The sequence below is a fragment of the Cnephaeus nilssonii genome (assembly GCF_951640355.1).
Source record: "Cnephaeus nilssonii genome assembly, chromosome: 9".
Taxonomy (NCBI): Eukaryota; Metazoa; Chordata; class Mammalia; order Chiroptera; family Vespertilionidae; genus Cnephaeus; species Cnephaeus nilssonii.
In genome coordinates, this window is record NC_137080.1 from 4,942,501 (window position 1) to 4,964,637 (window position 22,137).

Consider the following 22,137-nt stretch of genomic DNA (forward strand, 5'->3'; position numbering starts at 1 on the left):
GGTTATGGGAAATCAGAAAACACTGAATTGGGACAAGTGAGGAATGAGAGGACTCCGAAGACCTCGTCTTGGTGTTCCAGACAAAGAAGGTGGGAGTAGACGGGGCCACACGGGTACCAGAGTGAGACAGAATCGCCCGCTTTCTCCCCGGGCCAGCTCTCTCCCAGTGTCCGGGGAGCAGATGGGAGGCGGTGGAGAGCAGAGAGGGAGGCGAGTGTGGAAGGCAGGCAGCGGGCTGTCGTGTTTTGCTCACAGGCAGTGCGTGCAGGAGACTTTCTGTGCAGGTTACCAGACACCGTTCCCAGACCGTAAGTGGCTGATTAAGGAGGGGACGCTGTCCCCCTTATTCTAAAATTCCAAGTGTGTACAAGTAGTTAGGAGGTCCAGAAAATAAATAACGCCGCCCTGGCTGCGTGGCTCAGTTGGTTGGAACATTGTCCCGATACATCAAGGTTGTGGGTTCGATCCCCAGTCAGGGCACATACAAGAATCAATCAGTGAGTGCGTGGTTGGGTGGAGCAACACACTGATGTTTTTCTCTCCCTTTCTCTCTCTCTCTAAAGTCATAAAAAAAATTAAAAATAAATAATGGCTACACATAATTTACCTTCCACATTTTCTATTCACACATGCAGTAGGGAACATAGGAATGGTTCCAAGATACCAGGACCCAAGAACTCTGTGGTTATTTTCAGCACAATTTTTTGACCTACAAAGAATTGGCTTTATCCCAGATGAGACCTGACATTGTGCTTTTGTCTTTCATCCTTTTTTTTCTTTTATGTAAAATGGCAGCTCTTTCTCAGATAAAACAGCCTTTCCCCCCGAATTCAAACCTCCTGGGACCTCCTGCATCACTGACCAACGCACCTGGCCGTCCGTGTGGCTGCGGGAGCCTGAGCGTGATGTGCCGCCGGAGCCGGTTTGGCTGTGGGATTTGTCACCTGAGAAGCAGGGACAGTCTGCTGAGTCCCTGCGGCTGCCCCCGAAGTCCAAAGCCAGAGGAGAAATGGGGGAGACTGGAGTGTAATTTTCTTAATTCCATTCTGATTAGTGTCTAGGGAGGAATGATGGTCTACATGCTCTCAGCCCACACCGTGAGCCGGTGTCGCCTCCCGACTGTGATGCCTTTACGAGGATGGCAGGTTCCCCCTCTGAGCGCCGGCGCTGCATTCGCAGGAGGCAGGGCGGAGAAGGCGGCCCGGCACACCCTCCCCTCCACGGGCCATAGATATAAACTGTGAACAGATTATCACAGGATAATCTGTGAACGCAGAGCATGTTCCGCTAAAACCATGTCAAATGAGATGATGAAAGAAAAGAAAAACGACAGGAAGCCCTAGCTGGTTTGGCTCAGTGGGTAGAGCGTCAGCCTATGGACTGAAAGGACCCGGATTCGATTCCAGACAAGTGCACATGCCCGGGTTGCGGGCTCGATTCCCAGTAGGGGGTGCACAGGATTCCCTCTCATCATCCATCGTTGAAGTCAATAAAAATATATATTTTTAAAAAATGACAAGAAGCTGCTCTCTTACGTACCCCACAATTCAACGGCTTGATTTTTGGCCATCTGGGGACCATTCCTCACTAGGGATACTTCGGTAACAACAAACTCGCCACAGCCACGGGATAACTAGTCATTTACGCTGGTAAGCATAACTGCACGCAGATCCAAAATAACAGAGGGCGTCATTTATTGGCTGTCCACAGGAAGTCTGGTCACACGAGGAGGGGTGGAGGGTGTGGTACAACACAACACCTCCGTTAACTGCTGAACAGAAGGGTAACCGCCTCTCGAGTTGCTAACCCCCCAGCAGTCCTCTGCGGCCCAGGCACCACCGACCCAGGTACAATAAGCTGACTAAGCTGGCGATGGATGGCACTGTCCATTAGTCTTGGTTTCTCTCCCACCGTCTTCCCGTAAAACAGCACTTGAAAATTCACAAAATGAAAGGAAGAAGGCAGCGCTTCCGTCTGCAGACCATCACCACCGGGAACGGACGCGCGTGGCATGCAGGCTCACAGCTGGTCGTTTTTGTCCTTTGGACATTTTTTTTTTAAAAAAAAACTAACAAATGGAACAGCATGTCTATGTCAAAGATTAGTAGCATAACAAGTAAGTGCAATTTCAGCCTGGCCCCCAGTCTGGCAAGCCTTCCGTGTGTCTGTCCCGAGAGAGCAGCAGACAGTGTGACGGACATTCGGGCACGTCCTGTTCCTTGAGCCTCTGATCACAGACCCCAGGTCCCCCATCCCCACGCCCCCCCTTCCTATTCCAAAGGCCTGACAAAAGCGACTGCCCTGTTCCCACGGTTACCAAAGCGGTCAGGGTGGGGAGAAGATGCCCATCACACCAAGCCGGCAGCATCTGGCCGAGCCGCCTCTGCCGTGAGGGGGGATCCAGGCGCTCTGCAGCCGGTCCGTGCCCAGGGCCTGAAGTCCGCGCCACCACGGCCCTGAGTCGTGAGAAAGTTGCCGCGGGAGCAGCCCCCTGTCGGCCCCCACCGCCGCAGTCCGGCCGGGCCCGCGGTCACACGGAGCTGAGCTTCACCAGGCCGCGCACCGAGTCCTCGTGCAGCGCGTCCTGGCTGGCCAGGCCCAGCACGTGCACCGTGCGGCTGTGGGCCAGGGGGCTGCCGGCCAGCAGCCGGGGCGGCGAGGGCGCCTCCTCCGGGGTCAGGAACTGGTGGCCCACGTGCTCCTCTTTCAGGGGCAGTATGTCTGTGAGCCCGGCCTCGGCGGAGAGGTTGGGCATGGAGGAGGGCGGTGTGGGCTGCCCGAGCGTCAGGCTGGCACAGGGCGTGCCCAGGCCCGGCTTCCCCGGCAGGTGCAGCTCGTCGCTGGCGAGGCTGGGCTCGCTCTGCAGCAGGGGCGTGGCCGCGGCCTGCAAAACGAATTTGGTGCTCTGAATGCACTGGTCTTGGTCGCACTGGAGCAGGAGGGAGCCAGCAGAGAGAGGCCCAGACGAGGTGGCACAGGGTGGGGAGGGAGGGGGCGTGGGGCAGGGGAAGGGCAGGATGCGAGAGAAAGAGAAACCCGTTAGTGACACCTCAGTCAGCAGGGCAGGGAGCGTGTGCAGTAGCCCGGTTTCACTTGGAGACACCCAGCATGTGGTAAACACCAACACCTGGCATCTGGGAAAGCTGCTCAAGCTCACAGCCTCCACCGGTGCCGGGGAGTAGGGGGCAGCCTCGGCCTGCCATGCTCCTGGCCCTGGTTCACAGACAGGACCTCACTTCAGACAATCCCACCGACGCATCATAGAACTGTCCACTGGAAACCTATATAATTTTATTAACCAACTAGAGGCCCGGTTCATTAATTCGTGCACGGGTGGGGTCCCTCGGCCTGGCCGGCCATCAGGGCCAGATGGGGCCATCTCACCCAGTCCCGATCGGGGCTGGCTGGGGGAAGGGACTGCGGGAGGTTGGCTGGCCACAGGAGGTTGCCTGTGGGAGTGCACTGACCATCAGAGGGCAGCGTCTGCCCCCTGGTGGTCAGTGCACATCATAGCTACTGGCCGGTCGTCTGGTTGTAATGGTTACTTAGACTTTTATATATATGTAGATGTCATCCAATACATTTAATTTAAAAATCTAATCTAAATAAATAAATAAAAATCCCACCAACAGAGTCACGAGCTCTACCACCTGCTGCAGTCTGGTGGCTGTTTCTTGTGTGCTGAAAACCATGTTTATTATATTGTTTCAAAAATACAGGGGCCCGGCCAGTGTGGCTCAGTGGTTGAGCGCAGACCTATGAACCAGGAGGTTCAATTCCAGGTCAAGGCACATGCCCAGGTTGCAGGCTTGGTCCCCAGTAGGGGACTTGCAGGAGACAACTAATCAATGATTCTCTCTCATCCTTGATGTTTCTATCTCTCTCTCCCTCTCCCTTTCTCTCTGAAATCAATAAAAATATATTTTTTAAAAAATGCAGGGGCCTGTACCCCCATGTTCATAGCAGCACTATTCACAACCATCAAAAGGTGGGAGGAACCCAAGTGTCCACTGACTGATGGATGAATAAACAAAGTGTGGTTTACACAATGGAATCTTATGAAGCCATAAAAAGGAAGGCCATTCTCACACATGCTACAACACAGAGGAACCTTGAGGGCATCATGCGAAGTGAAATAAGCCAGACACCAAGGGGCAAATACTGTACGCTTCCACCTCTCTGAGGCACCTGGAGCCATCGGCTTCCTAGAGAGAGAAAGTGGAATGCCGTTTGCTCGGGAATGATGGGCAGTCAGTGTTTAACGTCTGCAGGTGCAGCTTTGCAAGATGAAAAGGGTTCTGGAGAGGAACGGTGCTGATAGCACAATCATGTGGATGAACTTACTGCCACTGAACTGCACACTTAAAAATGGCTGAAATGACAAACTTTATGTCTATTTCACCCCAAGAAGAAAAGAAAGAAAAATACTGGCAACAGAAGCTCCTGCAGATGTGATCGGACCACTGGTGAGCGCCCTGGGACCCCCCGCTGCTACAGTCATCACCGTCAAGAACCACTAATTGAGCTAAAGTGGTTTTTTTAATCTGCGAAAGAGAACGCCCACATTTTATAAGGTATCTCCTTTTCCCCCGAGTGTTCTGAAATCATGTTACATCTCGTGTCGTTTCTTTCACGTGACTCACTGGCCAAAGGAGTGTGGCCAGTGAGTGTGGATCTCCTGTTCCTTCGTCAACCCCGCCCTGGACCATGGGCAAGTTTGGGGACAGTTAGAGGAGACCTCACTGGCGATCCTGCACTTGCCTCTGTGCAGTAGCTCGTTAGAGAGTTCTCCTATCGCACGGATGTCCGGTGAACACACGTGGCTTTACATTCCAGCCGGGAGCTAGGGGCTGCACTCCATGGCTTCAGAAGCTCTCGGAACAACCTCTCTACAAGCGAAGACCCTGAGGTGCAGATGGAGGTGTGCTCAGGGCCTTACAGACGAAACTAAGGGAGGGATCGGGGCTGGGGCCGGGGGTTGCGACTGCAAACCTGTTTCCACTCCACGTCTGGCACATGGGCTCAGCCTAGACAGGGCAGAGGCGGACCAGACAGGGCAGAGGCGGACCAGACAGGGCAGAGGCGGACCAGACAGGGCAGAGGCGGACCAGGGCAGCCTGCAGACTGAACAGCCTCTGGGAACCACCCGGGGCCTTGGGCAGACTGTGCTCTGCCCCGATTGTTTTATGAAAAATACTCTTTGGTCTCTTTACTGACGGAGCTGCTGCGCTGCCTCGTTTCCTGTAGCGTAGCCCAGCCGCCCAGCAGGCCGGCCCCTCCATGGCCCAGGGCTGAGATGCCAGGCAGAGGGCAGGCCCCACCCTGAGGACGGAGCCCTGCTCTCGACCTTCCTTCCAGAGCCCTCACTCATCCCAACACCTCTGCCCACACAGTGCGCGCAGCTCTCGGGGAAGGTGAAGCCGTAAATCAGATCTGCTCGTCTCGGACCTGAAGAAAGCCTGTGATTGAAAGCGCATGGACAGCCTGCTTGAGCGGGAGTATGTTAGAGGGCAGAGCTGGAGGACACGTCAAGGTCAGGAGGCCCAAGGATGAGGGGAGACGGGCCCTCTCCCATTTTCACTCTCCCTCCCTCTCTCTTGGTCACCTGCCCTCTTCCTTTTCCCGATCGCTTCTCTCAGGCCATGCCCAGCAGCAGAGCTCCCGGGCACCCATCAGAACCTTCTGGAACACAGTGGCTGCAAACAGTAGTGTGTTGAGTTCCTTAGAGCTCGAGCTCATGGGGACAGTCAGGTGGAGTTTGATGAGCGGCTGAGACTTGACCCTAAGACATCGGGGTGCTGACCTGAATTTACTCTGAAGCTACGACACTTAAACCCGGGCTCCTTGCTCGAACTCACCCCCTCTCCAAGGCTTTGCTCCCTGCATGTTTGTTTGTTTTTTAAATATATTGTTTTCTTTTTCTTAAAGAAGGCTCCAAACGGCATGCCTCAGCTCCCCCCCCCCCCCCCCCAGACCTGGGCCCACTCCTGCACACACCCCTGGGCGCTTCCCGTTAAAACTGGAACAAATCCGCTCGCAGCCTCAAGGCCGGGACCCTGATGAGAGGTTCTCCGGTTCCCGAGGGAAAACGTCAGGACTTAAAAATGTGAAAATAAAAACGTAGCCTAAAGCATTTCACTGAAACTATCCATCCGTGAGCACAGTTACTGGAACCATGGATCTAAGTAGCAAAACCCTGCGTGTAGTCCATAACTTCGGAAATGGTTTGCCACGTTCAACCGATTTCCGCTAGAAGACCACGCCCTGGGGGGGGGGGGGTGTCGGGGCCAGGCTTCCTTCTGCAGCAGTGCCCACAGGAGGCGCCTGCTGCCTCAAGACCGGCCACCAGAATGGGACACCATGGGTTCTGTTAGACTCCAACAAGAGCAGTGCAATGACTGCCCAGCAGGGTTCATAATCCTCATATTAACGCTGCACGTTCTGAACATCTTCTCGGAAGAAACTCAATGATTAGGGAATATGTGATTTTTTTAAAGGTCAGAGCTTTTCCTCATGTGGCATAACCTTCATGGTGTAAATCCCATTTGAGAAGTTCGAGGGAGAAAATGGCCAACACGTCAGGGTTCTGGGGATGGCCCATGGAAAGGTGTTCTGACGCCTCGTCCTTCCTACCTCTGCTTCTGATTCTTATTTGCCCATTTCTTGTGGATCTTCCACTCTCTCTGGTCCCACCGATTCTCTTCTCTTTCCCTTCCATCTGTTTCCTTTCCTCGATTTCCCTCCCACTTCTCTCTTTCTTCTCTTCCCACCTCTCTCCTCTCACCTTTATCTTTTTATATTCACCCCACCCCTTTTCCTGGCCTGTCCTGTCTTCATCCAGTAGAGGGAGACATCACTGCTCACTTGTTTCTCTCCCGTCACCCAGCTGGGCAGGCTTTATTTATATCCCAGCACCAACACCCAGAAGCCATTGGGAGTATTTTAATTTATCTATCCAGTTATATACTCCGGGGGGTGGAGGGGGGCGCAGGGAATAAGCCCCAGGATACTGGACAACAACAATTCATTACTCAGAACAGGAAATGGAGAAACTCATGTTTTCATTCCAAAACAACCCCTTTACAAGTTCCTGTTTATCAACTATAGGGTTGAACCATATGAAACTGCCATTTCTTTTGGTCAAAAATCACCCAGATGCTGAGTCCTGACAGAAGAGAAGTGCGATCACCCGTGAGCCTGTCTATGAAAAGCGCCTCCTGTCTGCGTGCTAGAGCGCTGGCCGGAGCTGCAGCAAGTCACCGTGGTGGCTGCTGATTTACTGCCCCAACGAAGCGCATTTTACTTGCAGGGAGATTTATGGCTTTAGGTGTTCGAATGCCACAGGCGTTATCACTTAATGCTACAATTCAGAAACACCCCAGAGATCATTTACTTTTTGTTTCTGCAGACTTTCAAATAAACCCGCTCATGTTGGAACACATTTCATCTTACCCTAGCTGGCTTCGTGTCTGCAGTGACCCTCAGACACAGACTAAATGCGTGCGTTTCTAGATGGTCTTCATACACATTAAGAATGAATGAAATTACTTATTTAGTTTGCTCCAGTTCTGTCACAGTATTCCTGCTGGGCATTGTTCATTTCTGCCTGCCTATGGAGCTGTGTTCTGGGTCTCATGAATGCTCACTTACTGTTATAAAAACACCACAAACTTTAAAATCTACCTAAAATGTAGGCTGGGAGGAGAGCTTCCTTTTTATTCTTCTATTAACATTACCGTTTAAATCTGCTTAAGTTGTACTGTTCTACAATATTTGATTTTTCAGATTATGCACGGAGAGTTCTCTTGATTTACTAGTTGAGTAAATCATTCCACAGCTAGGTTTAGCCTTGTTTTGATATTGGATTAAGGGGATTTAAAAAATAGGTTAAGTAAATATATCAAATGATCTTCTAAAAAAACAAAAAAGAAATCCCAACAACTAGGGACTATCTTTGTGTGTAGCACGTGATCCCAAAGGAACTTTGCAGCCACAAGTGCCAGATTGAAACATAAACGGTGACCCGGATGCTGTTCAGAACTTAAAATTACTTGACAATAGGTTTAAACATCAACTATGACCCAGGTGCTGGACTGAACTGAAACTGACAATCAAATGAGATACCCTAAGAGCTGGACCACGGGTGCTGTCATCACTGCGTACACATGCGCAGAACTTCAATACGGGGACAGTAAAAGCCAATCGTGGGGAGAACAGGTCCTCCGGTGGCACTGAGGGGCCTGCACTAATCCCAGTGCGCGTCCCCGGAGTGTCCCAGGAGTTCACACGACAGAGGCTCTCCTGGGCTCCACGCCCCATTTCCACGCTGTGGAGGCCACCTCGGTGCTTCCCTGTGCTTGCTTCCTTGGGACTCTGTCGCAGCAGGATGGCTGCATACCAACCCCCAACCACAGATGCTGAGATGGTAAGTGAACAGTGAATTGTCCTGCTTTTGAGGAAATAAGACCTCAGTGTTGACCTGGATGCCAGGGCTCTCTGATTAGATTTGCCTAACGTTTCTGTCCTGCACTATCACTGTGCTTATCTAAGACCCACAGCCGGTACCTCTCATTCCTAAAACAGCACCTATTCCCCCAGAAGCGCTTTTCCTATCATCCAGGAAGTACCTTTCGGATCTGGACTTTGGTCCTAAAATAAAATCATTTGTTCATTTCCTTCCTCTGCGAAATCGAATGCCTCCCAAATGTCCCTCCTTCAAGGAGAGCTCTGGCTCGTACTCATGCCCCAAGGCTAATGCGGCGTTATTGTCCGCAGAGTGGGTGACAAAACTGTGCGTCTGGGCTTGTGGCAATGTCGGCTGCGACGCGGCCTCCACTCATGGAGACAGGCTTCTGCTCAAGGGATGATGCATCACCGACACTGGACCAGCGTCCTTCCGCGCACGAGGGGGATATAAAACTGCCCCAAATCAGTGAGGTAAACCATTTCCCAGATGGCAAACAGACCAGGGAGACTGCAATCCTGGGAGAAGGGAAACTCACAAGGTGAGCCCCACAGTCAGCCAGCGCTTTCCTTGGGAAACGTCCCCAACCAGGACGTAGGCGAAGTCTGAGCAGGGCACAGCAGCTCTGCGAGTGGAGCAAGCAGCGCTCAGAGCTGAGGAAGCTGAAGCTGCGGGGTCACCGGGCAGGGCACTGGAAAAGAGGATGCTGTGCAGAGAGGGGGCACCAGAAGTCCTAGTGGGGGTCTCCCAGGCGTCTCTGGCCACAGGCTCTGGTATGCATGTGCCGTCTCCCCCCTGCAGGGGCTGACGAGACAGCAGCTGCCATGGGGCTGGGAGACAGAGATACTGGAGGGTGAAAGTAGTGCCGGGGCCACTGACCTCATTAACACTGCCCACACCTTGCTAACGCCCCACCCCATGCGATCCAGCTAGGGCCTTAGGGAAGCTGTGCCTTAGGAGCAAGAATCATGCCCTACAGTGAGACCCTGGAAAGTTCAAGATGATTTGCGAGCAGCTGAACTGCTTGCTAAAATGAGAATCAACAATCTTCTAACGAAGATAACAAAATCCAGAGTCTCTACAATAAGTTGTCCAAAATATGCAGTATTCCATACAATGTCAACAGACATTCAAAGAGACAGGAAAATTCAATCTCAAGTCAAGAAAAAAAGGGGGCATCAGACACCAACCCCCAGCAGCCCCGCTGTCCTCAGCAGGTGCAGCCTGTCAGCGTCCCATCCCGGCTCTGCCCCTCCCCCAGCTCCTTCCCTTGGTGCCCAGTTGCTCAGAGTGGATACAACTGAGCTGGCTGGTCTTGCCACCCATGGACATGAGGGAAATAACAACAAAAGAATAACAGCTGAGACTTACACGGTACTTAGCTGTGCTAGGCGGGATGGTACGTGCTTTGCGGACATTAACTCACTCCTCACAGAAACCCTGCAGGTCAGGGTACCCGGAGTCCCAGGGATGAAAGTTCTGCGAGGTTCAGTGACTTGTCCAGGTCACTCATCTAGTAAGGGACAACTGTCCGGCTCTTCACACACGGAGTCCCCTTCCCGGCTCTGAGGGGGGACCAGGCCAGGCCTGTTTAAAGCCTGTGGCTGGCACAGGAAGGAGGTCGCTGCACTCCTGTCTGTCACGGCTGGAACCTCCTGGTCCAGGTCGGTGCTATATCCCGGGTGCAGAGCCGACCCCTGAGGTTATAGCATTTCTCCCTGACAGTGTCGTCCCGTAAGGGCCATTGGTGTGGGCGAGTGCAGACAGAACAAAATGTCCCGGGATCGCATGGGGGGAGTGGCAAGGACTGGTGTATACATACTTTCTTCCAAAGAGGAATTATTAGCAAAGCAAAGCAAAGCAAAATAACACACACGAAACACCACTGCCAACAAACAAACCCAGAAGTGCTGTGGGGCTGGGCCTCGCCTGCCTGTCCAAACGCAGCCGGTGGCCACGGGCCCAGCGGGCTCCCCGAGCCCCCGTGGTGGGAGGCTGCGCCTTCCCTCCCAGTTTTCTGTGCTCAGAAGCCAGGTCCGGGAGCCTCATGTCTCGAAGGCCTGTTAATCACGGGAGCTCTGTGTGGGGGACTCAGGGCCACGGAGAGCAACAGCGCCCGGTCCCTGGCAGAAACACGGGACTTCTTTAGGGATCTGTTCCAGGTAAGGGGGGACCACTGCCTAAGGGACTTACAGGCCGATGGTCAGGGCCCGCCAGGCCGGGATTCCCGGTGCCCGAGGACCCTCTCCCCACCCCGCCCGCCCTGAGTCTGCCACCCAGAAACAAAGCCCGCCTTTCCATGCGCGGCCACACCTGCGAGCCCCCTGGAGCGGCCCCTCAGCTTCCGCTGTGAGAGAAGGAACCTGGTCTGATTATTCGCACTCAGGTGTGCGTGGCAGGTCTGAGATTGGGCTGAAAGTGGGAACTGGCAGCGCCATCCACGGCACACTAAAGGGGGTGGGATCAGAACAGACTGAGCAGAGGACAGAATGGGGCCTGGGGACCGTCCAGCCAGCCATCCCCGCTGAGGGCAGCTGGATCCCGTCCCCCAGTGACACCGTGGCCTGTGCAAGGGCACTTTCCATCACCAGCTGCCACAAGCTGTTTCTGGAAGAGATTTTGTGTCCTTCCCCTTCACAACCCCTAACACACCTGCCACTCGGCGGCCACAACCCCCTTCCCCTCGCCCGAGCCTCCCAGTCCCTGGTGTCCGGGAAGCTTTGAAGGTGCGCCCGGTCTAGGAGCCCCAGGTCTAGGGCTGCCTGGTCTAGGAGCCCCAGGTCTAGGGCTGCCTGGTCTAGGGGCGCCTGGTCTAGGAGTGCCTGGTCTAGGGGCGCCTGGTCTAGGGGCGCCTGGTCTAGGGGCGCCTGGTCTAGGGGCGCCTGGTCTAGGGCTGCCTGGTCTAGGGGCGCCTGGTCTAGGGGCGCCTGGTCTAGGGGCGCCTGGTCTAGGAGCCCCAGGTCTAGGGGTGCCTGGTCTAGGAGCCCCAGGTCTAGGGGTGCCTGGTCTAGGGCTGCCTGGTCTAGAGGTGCCTGGTCTAGGGGCGCCTGGTCTAGAGGTGCCTGGTCTAGGGGCGCCTGGTCTAGGGGCCCCAGGTCTAAGGGCCCCAGGTCTAGGGGTGCCTGGTCTAGGTGCGCCTGGTCTAGGGGCGCCTGGTCTAGGGGCGCCTGGTCTAGGGGTGCCTGGTCTAGGGGTGCCTGGTCTAGGGCGCCTGGTCTAGGGGTGCCTGGTCTAGGGGTGCCTGGTGTAACTGGGTTAGTAAGCACAGAAGCGGAAGAGAAGCCTTCCCAGGGAGTGTCGCCCTGAAGGCAGCTCCTACCATGTCGCTCTGCGAGGCGGTGGCCCCGTACGTGGCCAGCCCGTTGGAGGGCGCAGCTGGCTGAGGCGTGTCAGGCTGGACATACCCTCTTCTGTCAATGAGGCTACGAGAGAGAACAAAGCAGAACAGGAGAAGGAGAGTGAGTAGGAAGCCGAAGACGCCATCAACACTGTTTATTTCTACTTGGGGGGGTGGGGTCCCCTCTTTCTGTGCAGGGAGCTGAATGTGGGTCTGCAGCTGTCGCTGGGAAACGGGAAAACACACCCCTCTCATGAACACATTGTCATACCGTGTAAGAATGTCTTAGAGGCAATTGCAGTGCACGATCCTGGGCACACGGCTACTGCCACTGTCAACATCATTGTCGTATCATCACCACAATCGCCACCGAGTCAGGCCGCACACATCTGCCTCCCAACTATTTTGGCATTGACATTCTACACAACTCAGCCTTAACTCATTTCCACAGGTTTTCTAACTGCTTCCTGCATGGGGTCCTGGGTCCCTTGCTGTGCTAACGACAGCTCCCTGCTCCCCACTGACGCACAACAATAATTCATGAGGTCACATGCCTCAGTTTCCCTATTTGATCCTTAGGGATTTCCCCCAAACTTGACACAGATTCACTGGAAGAACCAAGAAGGTGTCAAGTGCAACACAACAGCAGCCAGATCTCTATGGTCTCTGCTTCACTGAGGCCGTGCCCGTGGCACCATCGGACGGTGTGACCTGATCCACCCGCAGCAGCCACACCTCTTCCCAGTGGGGCCTGTGCTCCCTCAGCGAAGGGGTGTGCTAGGGCGTGTGCTCAGGCGTGTGCTAGGGTGTGTTCTAGGGTGTGTGCTAGGGCGTGTGCTAGGGCGTGTGCTAAGGAGTGTGCTAGGGCGTGTTCTAGGGTGTGTGCTAAGGCATGTTCTAGGGTGTGTGCTAAGGCGTGTTCTAGGGTGTGTGCTAAGGCGTGTTCTAGGGTGTGTGCTAGGGCGTGTGCTAGGGCGTGTGTCTTCCGGAGTCTGGGGAGGAGCACCCTGCTTTCTGAACCTCACCTTGGAGAAACGGGCCCACACAGGGCCACACAGCAGTTGGTGAAGATGTTTCCGTGGCTGTAGGGGTTGTAATTTTCTTTACCTCTTTTATTTGACCAGGACCCTTTAATCTGGAAGAAGAAGACAGGAACAGCATCCTTCACGCCAATGCCCGTTTGAGCGAACTGGACCACGAGAAGTCCGTGGGAATGAAATCGTCTTTACGCACGCCTTCCGCAGGAGATGGAGATGCTGCTCTCCAGGAAAACTGGCATTTATGCCCAACTTGGAAATACCCCCAAGCAGCGGGTCAGATTAGGGAGAAAGCATTCTCTGGGGACGAGCTCTTATTGCTACTACATGGCACCAGAGGCCGGCTCGCATGAGCCACGAGATTCTTTCACTCTCCCACTCAGTGCCGAAACAGGCCCTAAGTGACGGCGGCGGGAGGGTAACGTGGCCCGACTGCCAGGGTAGAGCCCGTCTGAATTTGGCCTCGGGTGTGGCCAACGTAACTGTGCAGATCCTAACAGTCACAGTCACCAAATGTAAGTCACTGTTCATATTCTTGCATCTCATCGGTGCTGGTTTTCTCCAGCCTCTACGGCAAGCGGAGCGATTCGGAGACATGGACTGATACTTAGAGCAACGAGGAGAATGAAGAAACGTTTTCCAGCAGAACGTTTCTTGTTTTGATGCCCCCTCTCCATCCGCATGACGTACAGGCAGGTAACCCTGCGCAAAGGTTAAACTTTGGGCCTGGCCAATCCCCGAAGCTGACGTGGAGACGTTAACTAGGAGGCAGACTCCACGTTCACCCGAGATGCCCCCTGCCCCCTCTCCGTGGGGCTTGGTGGCGAGGTGCTCACATGACCACTGGAGAGGAAGGGGCCAGAGCGTCCGCCGCAGGGCTCGGAGTGGGGGTCACCTGGCTGATCTTAGCACCTAGGGGACTGCCATGTCAGACAACGTGGGGACTTCCGGCAGAAAGGCCCCGTCTGGAGCGGGGTGTACGGAAGACCCTGGCTCCTAACCTCTTCTTTCCCTCCCCGCGCCCCCCTCGGTTCCCGAACACAAAGCACAGCCCAGCCCCACGCTGGGAACTCACGTCTTCGTTGGTCGTCTGGTTGGAGCTGATGAGATACGTGTGGAAGCCCAGGAGCCCGACGATGGACCAGACGGAGAAGAAGCACACCACGGCCTCCAGCACGGTGACCGAGTCAAGGACGGCAACTGGGGAGGAGCTCTCGCCGTGCCCGGGGCTGCGATGGCTGGAGGCGTGGACGGGACACCACAGACACTCCCTTAGGCCTCTGCGTCTATCCAGCCTCCCATGGTGAGCTACCACCTGGAGGGGCACCTGGGACAGGCCCTCCCCGCGTTCTCCCGCCACCTGCACAGTCAGCGATGGAGGGGCTCCCTGCTGGCTTCATCTCGGGCCTTGGACTGTGACCTCCTCGCCTTTTCCGGTGACTCACACTGAGCAGCCACCGGCAGCTACCCCGGGAAGCCAGCGCTGGAGCTGGCACGGCCCCGCCTTCGATGGGAGTGACTGACCACTTCAAGCACAGACTCTCCTGGCTCCTGGGTGCTGAGGGCTGTGGTGCCAACAGGCGTCTCCCCCAGCCTGAGGGCGAGGCTGCGGGGACTGGGCGCGGGCTGACGGTGGGTGGCGGTGCGGTGCTCTCTCCCTGGGCAGCCCTCCCACACCGGGGTGCTGCCGGCTCCCATCTGCCCGTGGGCTCTCAACCAGTGGGGGCATTTTGCAGACTGGCTCGGGGTGCGGGTCATTTGATTTCGGGACGCTTTCCCCGCCCCTGAGCCAGCCCTGACACAGAAGGCGGAGAACCCTGGAGGCTCACCGATGCTGGGGGACGGACAGATCCGCAGATGGTACTGCCAGAGCAGGAGAAGGCTGCGTTCCTCAACAGAACGGATCATCCGCCAAGGGCGGGGCAACGTGAAAAGACGAGAGGATTTTCCCGCCCCACAAATGTTTATAAAATTCTATTTACAAGATACGGATGTTTCTCGGGGGAAAAAAAATTCTCATAGGCCTGGGAGTTTCCGTCTGCGCCATGATCTGCCACGTCACAGTGAATGCGTGCCCGCCGGGGACGGGGCTGCACGGGGAACAGGAGAAAGGAGGGGTCCTGCCTGCTGACGGTCAGCACACGCATGGGGCTGCTCCTGGAGAGGTGGACGGCGCTTCCTTCTCCAAGGTCTGAACCTCAAAGCTGCGAGCTCACAGAGAAGCAGCACCGAGTCAGGAGGACCTCTTGGGGAGAGTGCCCCCGGGGTCCTCTAGAGTCTAGACTGCCAGCACACGATGTCCCGGCAGCCCTGCTGTCCTCGCAGAGGAAGGAGAGGAAAACCAAGGTGGTGTTTTGGAAAAGCAGATAAACATGGATGGACAGGGGGAGAACACGCATGGGGAGGAGGATCAGAGAAGTGGACCCCTCCCCATCCACGTTTTTCTGCTTTTCCCTGGGCAACCCCTTCCTTTCTCCCAGGGCCACCCCGCTGGGCAAATGGTGACGGTGGGAGGCCTGGTGTGCAGCTGGGGACACAGGGACAGTGGCCTGTGTACCAAAGATGGTCTCATCCTCACCTGCCTTCCGACAGGTCACTCTCGCAGGTGCCCCTTCTAACCTCATCGGCCACCCAAGAGGGGCAGGCGGACGAGGCAGCCCGCTGGGAGCCATGCCCCCAGGTGTGAACGCAGAGGTGGCGGGGAGGCCAGGACAGCGAGGAGGCGCAGGGGCAGCCAGCCAGGAACACTGGGTGTCCAGGGAGGTGACGCTGGCCATGGATTTGCAGAGGCTGGCGGTAAAGCCGAGAGACAGACCCATCGAAGAGGAGGGGGCACATGAAACCAGCCAAGAAACGGTCCAGGGCGGAAAAGAGAGAATAAAAAACGGAAGCAAAGACTTTTCACTGAACATCACGTGACGAGCTGACCTCAGAAGTGCTCCGTGTCACCGGAAGTTTACTCCCAGGGCAGCAGACGGCGACGTCCAATAGGCCCAACATTCCTACGTGCGAACCACGGAAGACGGGTGCTAGCGGAGGTGAGGGACGCAGGGAAGGTGGCTGCCGCCCAGATCCCGTCCCTTTGCAAAGCCGCCGGAATCACCGCCCCACAGGCAGGCATTGTTTTCCGGGGGATGTGGGATTTTAAAGGTTTAGCGCAACAACAAAAAATGCAGCTTTCCATATTAGTATCTCGTGCCTTAGAAACGTTTATAAATAGCAGAAGGCAGTCTCCCCATCAGCTCACTGCGGTGTCAAAATGACCCGAATGCAAGGTGGGGTGTAGACCGGCCCCCTGCAGCGTCCCCCACAGCTGCCGCTCCTCCCACAGGGCTCTGAAGGGAAATCACCACCATTCCCACCCATGGCTGGCATCACGGGCACGTGCCAGGTGCCGGCCAAGGCTTCACAGGGACGCACTTGACCCTCAGATCAACCCAGTGAGAAGCACAATTCCCACTTGACGCAGAGGGAAAGTGAGGCAGAAAGCAGTTAAGTAATTTGCTTAAGAAACAGCAGAGCCAGGATCTGAGCCCTGGGTGTGGCTCCTCTCTTAGTTCTGGCTGGGACAGGCGGCTCCGGCTCACCGTCCCCCTCTGTTGGGGAGTCCCTGTCAGGATCCTGAACCTGCGGCCTCTGCAGGAGCCCTGCCCTGCACACTCACCCTCAGACTGCAGCCCAACACCTGACAACACACCTCCTCCCTGACCCACAGCCAGATGCTGTCTGTGCCAGAAGAAGAAGAATATAAATTTCTCTGAAATGTATAAATTTACTGATTTTAAAAAAAGAGAAATGAGAGGAAACGTGCCAACTCAGAAAAAATGCACACAAACAACAAACACATTTTTCTTATAACTTCAGGCGGCTTAGAAACTCCCGACGCAGCTCCACGGACACACACGGACCCCCGTGAAGATGTCCTGGCTTATTCTGACCCTTTCATTTTACAGACCGGAAGCTGAGGCTCAGAGTCCTCAAGCCACTGATCCGAGCTCACAGAGCAGTTCATGGCGAAACAGAGCGAGAACGTGGTCTCCCCAGACTTCCGGGAGAGAGAACCTCCCCAAGGCCACCAACAAAGACACACTGACCAGCGGCCCCGGAGGGTCCAGCCCTCCTGGTCACACAGACATCCTCACTAATGAGCACAACTTCGTGTTCTTCTAAGCACATCACGAGCCGGCAGAACCTACAGCATTCTCTTCTGGAATACGCATCCATGAGGCATCAACGCAACTCAACACTTCTCAACGGCTCCACTCAGCAGACAGGCCTTCTCCTCCAAAGCAGATACTCCCAACGGACAACACCCGCCAGAACGGGGCCTCGGGCAGTCACACCACTGCCCGGGGGACAGGGGCTAGTGACACACATAAAGTATTTGTGGGCTTTGCCCCTCGCTTTTAAGCATGGTCACATTCCCGAAATCCTCCTCTACTTCCAGAAAGAGTAAGGAAGAGGAGGGTGGGAGCGGCGCCCGACGCCCACGTCACCCTCCTGCTCCGCCCCGCGGGCACGGGCGGCTCTGCTGTCGCATTTGCCTGACCCTCGCTCTCGCCTCTCATTTTCTCTGGGAGAGAAATGGGTGGTTTTGTCAGACTCGTTCGTGTTGGCTGAGGAGCTGCCCGGGGACATTTTGGCTTCGGCGTTAGGTCACCTTTTTCCAGGCAGGAGCCCAGCCTGACAGTGGGTCAGGAGATGCCACAAAACCAGCGGGTCCAAGGCAGCAGGCGCAAAGCTGTAAGGACAACAACCCCTGTAAACTGGGTGGTTCAACACGGCTCCACGGGGCCTGTTACCATTTTCAACTTGAACTCAGAGAAGGAAAGATTATCTATCTATCTATCTATCTATCTATCATCTATCTATCTATCTATCTATCTATCTATCTATCTATCTTCTTATATGTCTGTGTGTATAAACATATATTTTTACCCATCCTTTCTGTCTCTCATCCTGTCTCTCCTGAATTAATAGAAAGGGCAGAACAGGGGCGGGAGGTCAGTGTTGTAGACGCAGAAGTGACTGGACAGCTAGTGAGCTGCATGAAGGCCTGAGGGGCAGACAGGCAAGGGGCTCCCCAAAGATGCCCAGTCCCTGGCCCCTGAGACTACATTCCCCACCAGTCAAAAGGGAGTTGGTGGGTTGTAGGTTATGGGCCTTGAGATGGGAGATGACCCAGATGATGAGGGCAGGGCCCGTCGGCAAAAGCAGGGCAGCTCGGGCTGAGGTCAGAGCGATGGCAGGAGGGAAGGGAGGAGAGATTCAAGGTGCGAGAAGGACGTGATCCGCTGTTGCTGGCTTTGCAGAGAAAAGGAGTCATGAGCCAGGGAATGCATCAAGAAACGGGGACCTGTCCTGTTCCCCAGGAATTCAGCCAGCCCCCGAGTGAGCCTGGAGACGATGCTCCCCGGGCCTTCAGGTAAGAGTCCAGGTTGGACAACACCTTGAATTCAGCCTCGTGGGACCCGGAGCAGAACCCAGCCGGGCCCACTGGACTCTGACCTGTAGGGCTGTGAGGTAATACATTTATCAACTTGTGGCTCTTTGTTACAGCAGCCACAGGAAGCTCATACAGCCGGGCACGTGCTCCGAGGGGCCTGTCGTGCGCTCGGGGCAGGTCGAGGCCACCAGGCTCCTGAACGTGGGGCCCGGCTTAGGAAACAGCCTCGAGGGGACGACATCGGGCTGTGGGGGAGGGTCAGCAGTGCGATGTGGCAACCCTGGAAAGACAGCGGCTGAGGTTTTTGTGAGTGTTCACACACCGGGCCTGGGAAAACTCTTTACCTCCACTGCGAGTGATCTTCCGAGAGAAAATAAGCTAAAATTTTGCTCTGGACCAAATAAGAATATTTCTCCCCGCCCTGCTCCCCCCCCCCCCCCCCACTTTCCATGTGAATAGTTTCTGCAGCAAAGTCGGCGTGCCACCCCGATACATCGCCACTCCTTCCTCCCTTCCATCAGCAACACCTGCATCTTCCCTCATGGGGAACACAGTGCCCTTGCCTCTACAGATTCCGAGCACAGCCAGCCCGTGAGAGCAGCAGACTGTGCTCTGGCGGGAGGCCTGGCAGAGCTGCCCACCGCAGCCGGCGCCTCCTGGAGATCACTCCCCCACGCATGTGAGCATGCTCACACATATCCCAAATAGTTGGTTTTGTTGGCGCAGCACTGTCTAGTACAGAGTGGTGGTTGACTACTGTAACAAATAGCCACAAATTTAGAGGCTTAAAGCAAAGAAGTGAGACACAAAGGGTTTAAAGAAATGACCTGAACCTCCTAGTTAGCTGTGATGGAGCAGGAAGTAAAGCTGTTGCCCGTCCAGGACTTGCCACCGGTCTTTCCTTACGACTCATCCCAGGATTGTGAGGTGATAAGATCCTCCCTGGGTGGGGAGGTCTGCAGTGGACGGCACCCCCCCCCCCCCCCGCCCCCAGCAACAAGCCCAGCCACACACTGTGCCGCTCAGCGGGGAGGGCGTGTCTGCAGGTGCCCAGACAACCACGTGGAGCAGCAGGCAGCCCACAGGCCCCGGGAGCGGAGCAGCTGAGCTCCCCCAGCCTCCCCCACAGTGAGGAATCCCTGTTACTGATGTCAGTCCGCGTGCCCCCCCCCTCCCCCCCGCCCCCTCGGACTGAGATGTAGGCAGGTGACGGGTACATCTCAGTCCCTTTCTTAAGAGTTCCTACCACGATTGCTGAAACCGGTTTGGCTCAGTGGATAGAGCGTCAGCTTGTGGACTCAAGGGTCCCAGGTTCGATTCCGGTCAAGGGCATGCACCTTGGTTGCGGGCACATCCCCAGTAGGGGGTGTGCAAGAGGCAGCTGATCGATGTTTCTCTCTCATAGATGTTTCTAGCTCTCTATCCCTCTCTCTTCTTCTCTGTAAAAAATCAATAAAAAATATATTTTTAAAAAAAGAGTTCCTACCACGAGATGAAGACTCCTGGGAATAACGGGGAGTTCAAGTCCAGGCCACCTGGTTACCTGAAGACGAGAGAGAGCTTGGGCCCAGATGGAGCGGCCAGTGGGGCCGGCTGGCGGGCGCCACACCAATGAGTGGAAAACCTCAGTGAACAGCGAGGGGAGTGGGAGCCCACGCAAGAACCTAATGGGTGAACATCTGCCTTTCACGAAGTTCAAAATACTATGGGACATGCCCGTATATGCTGAGGGTGGGACGCACCCACCCGACGTGAGTGACCATCTTTGGTCCCTCCAGGGCTGGGAAAGGTGTTCCTTTCCTGAAAGTACATACGGGTCACCTGTCCTGCCCAGAGGAAGGCCAAACTGACCCCAGACAGAACCCAGACAGAAGCTCACGGGGTTCCCCCCTGGGGGCTGCCAGCCAAGAACGGGCCCACACAGGGACACCCATAAAGGTTCTGTAGGGGCCACCGCTGATCAGAACGAAGCCAGTCTGTAGCTCGCAGCCCCGCTTCTCCCCAGACCAACCCGCTGTAACACATCCATGTGGGTTCCTGGGGGCGGGCAAGAACGCACACCTGCTTCTCGCTAGAGAGCACGGCGACCGAGACTGGGCGACATGCGCCCCTCGAGCTGGAGCATTCGGATGCCACTCCTCACGCCAGGGAACGTTAGGGAGGTCTCCGATGACTCACGGGACAAAAAGGAATACGATTGCTGAGAAGACAAGCCCGGGCACAGGGCGGAGAGGCGGGTGACCGAGGAGGGCGGCCCGACACGTGGCGCCTCAGCCTCGCACACAACACCACACCCACAAAGGATATCTGGCGGGACTGTCCTTAATCGCATTGAGGAATCCCGTTTGCTGTGAACCTGTGGGCACAAAACCAACATTTAGCATGAAGACCAACATCCAGTATTCAAACATTCCCCTCCAGAAAAACAGCCTCATGCGGAGCTCTCTCATCGGCACGAAAATCATCAGATCATCAGTGTCTCCGGATCAGTGAAATAACTATACTGCGTGTGTGCTGCGGCCCCGGGGCCCGGGTCCTGGATGGCGACGCCACTGATGTTCCTCAACAGGAAAGTGGCAGATTCACAACGAGAGGCAATAGCTGCAGGATGGTTTTTCAGTCAAAGCAGACGGATGTCTGCATCCTCTCCCATAAACTGTAGTTCTGATGCCTCCTTCGTTTCCCTCATCTTAATAGGAAAACAGAATACTGCAGGCGGTTTTTCCCTCTTCTTTCATGAAAGACTGTTTCCCCAGGGTTTGTTAGCTTCTGACCCTGGAGGTCCTAGACACGAGGCTACATATGAAATTACGTCTTTCTCTGCCCAGAGGACACACACGCATCACGCTGAAGTCTACTGCTGACTCCTTGTGGGTTTAAAACGTTTTATGCCAGAAAACACTTAAGGGCTTGAGTGAAGATGCATCTGACGAGAGGCGATCTTTAGTTTACGGGTTGACATTGTGGTTTCTGCGACTCACAGCCCATGGGAGGAACTGTGGATGTCCCATTGTGGGGTGATGCGGTCCCTGATGTGCTACGCAGAGCCCTGTGTTTGGGGACCTGGTGTGGCCCGGCCAGCGATGAGATGACCAGGGAGGGCTGATAGGAACAGGATGGTCCTAGTGCATTCCCGCGGCACACGGCGCTGGCGTGGCTGCAGCGTGGGAGTTACACGCACTGTGTGCATGGAAACCTGTCCAGCGATGGGAAGGCTGTGAGTGGATGGCTCCACATTCTTCCTCGAGTCCCCATTCCCTCTGTGCGTCCTCCCCTCCTCTGTGCGTCCTCCCCTCCTCTGTGCGTCCTCCCCTCCTCTCTGCTTCCTCCCCTCCTCTGTGCGTCCTCCCCTCCTCTCTGCGTCCTCCCCTCCTCTCTGCGTCCGCCCCTCCTCTGTGCGTCCTCCCCTCCTCTCTGCGTCCTCCCCTCCTCTCTGCGTCCTCCCCTCCTCTGTGCGTCCTCCCCTCCCCTGTGCGTCCTCCCCTCCTCTCTGCGTCCTCCCCTCCTCTGTGCGTCCTCCCCTCCTCTCTGCGCCCACTGGCCACAGCAGAGGCACGAGGATGTGCCTCGTGAACTAGGATGCCAGCCCGTGGGAGAGCTAACAAGGAAAGCTTAGGGCTCCCTCTTCCATCCCTGCTAGGGCCATAGGGCGAAACCAGCAGGGGGAGTGGCAGGTCTTCGAGCAAACACAACCTTGAGGCAAGACGCGACCCAAAGCAATGATTTCTCTGTCCCTCAGGGACCGGACTTGTATCGCTTTCCCAAACTCTCCTTCTTCTGTGAGAATTCCAGACCTCGCCTTGACAGGGATCTGCAGTAACAGATCCTCACCCCACTGTACCCTCCCAGCCCC

General features: G+C 55.6%; 1 protein-coding gene across 3 annotated transcripts in view; it reads right to left on the reverse strand.

The window, feature by feature from the left end:
• Positions 1-909: 909 nt before the first annotated feature.
• Positions 910-22,137, reverse strand: part of ZDHHC14 (zDHHC palmitoyltransferase 14) — a 180,549-nt gene continuing 159,321 nt past the window's right edge. Inside the window, exons 4-8 of one of the 3 annotated variants that reach the window (XM_079781067.1) lie at positions 20,592-20,640; positions 13,914-14,016; positions 12,827-12,936; positions 11,784-11,886; positions 910-2,929 (exon numbers count right to left, since the gene is read on the reverse strand). In XM_079781067.1, coding sequence (XP_079637193.1) covers positions 2,531-2,929; positions 11,784-11,886; positions 12,827-12,936; positions 13,914-14,016; positions 20,592-20,640 — 764 coding nt within the window. In that variant the 3' untranslated portion in view covers positions 910-2,530. The remainder of the gene's footprint in view (positions 2,930-11,783; positions 11,887-12,826; positions 12,937-13,913; positions 14,017-20,591; positions 20,641-22,137) is intronic. The other 2 variants (XM_079781065.1, XM_079781066.1) reach the window with 2 other exon arrangements.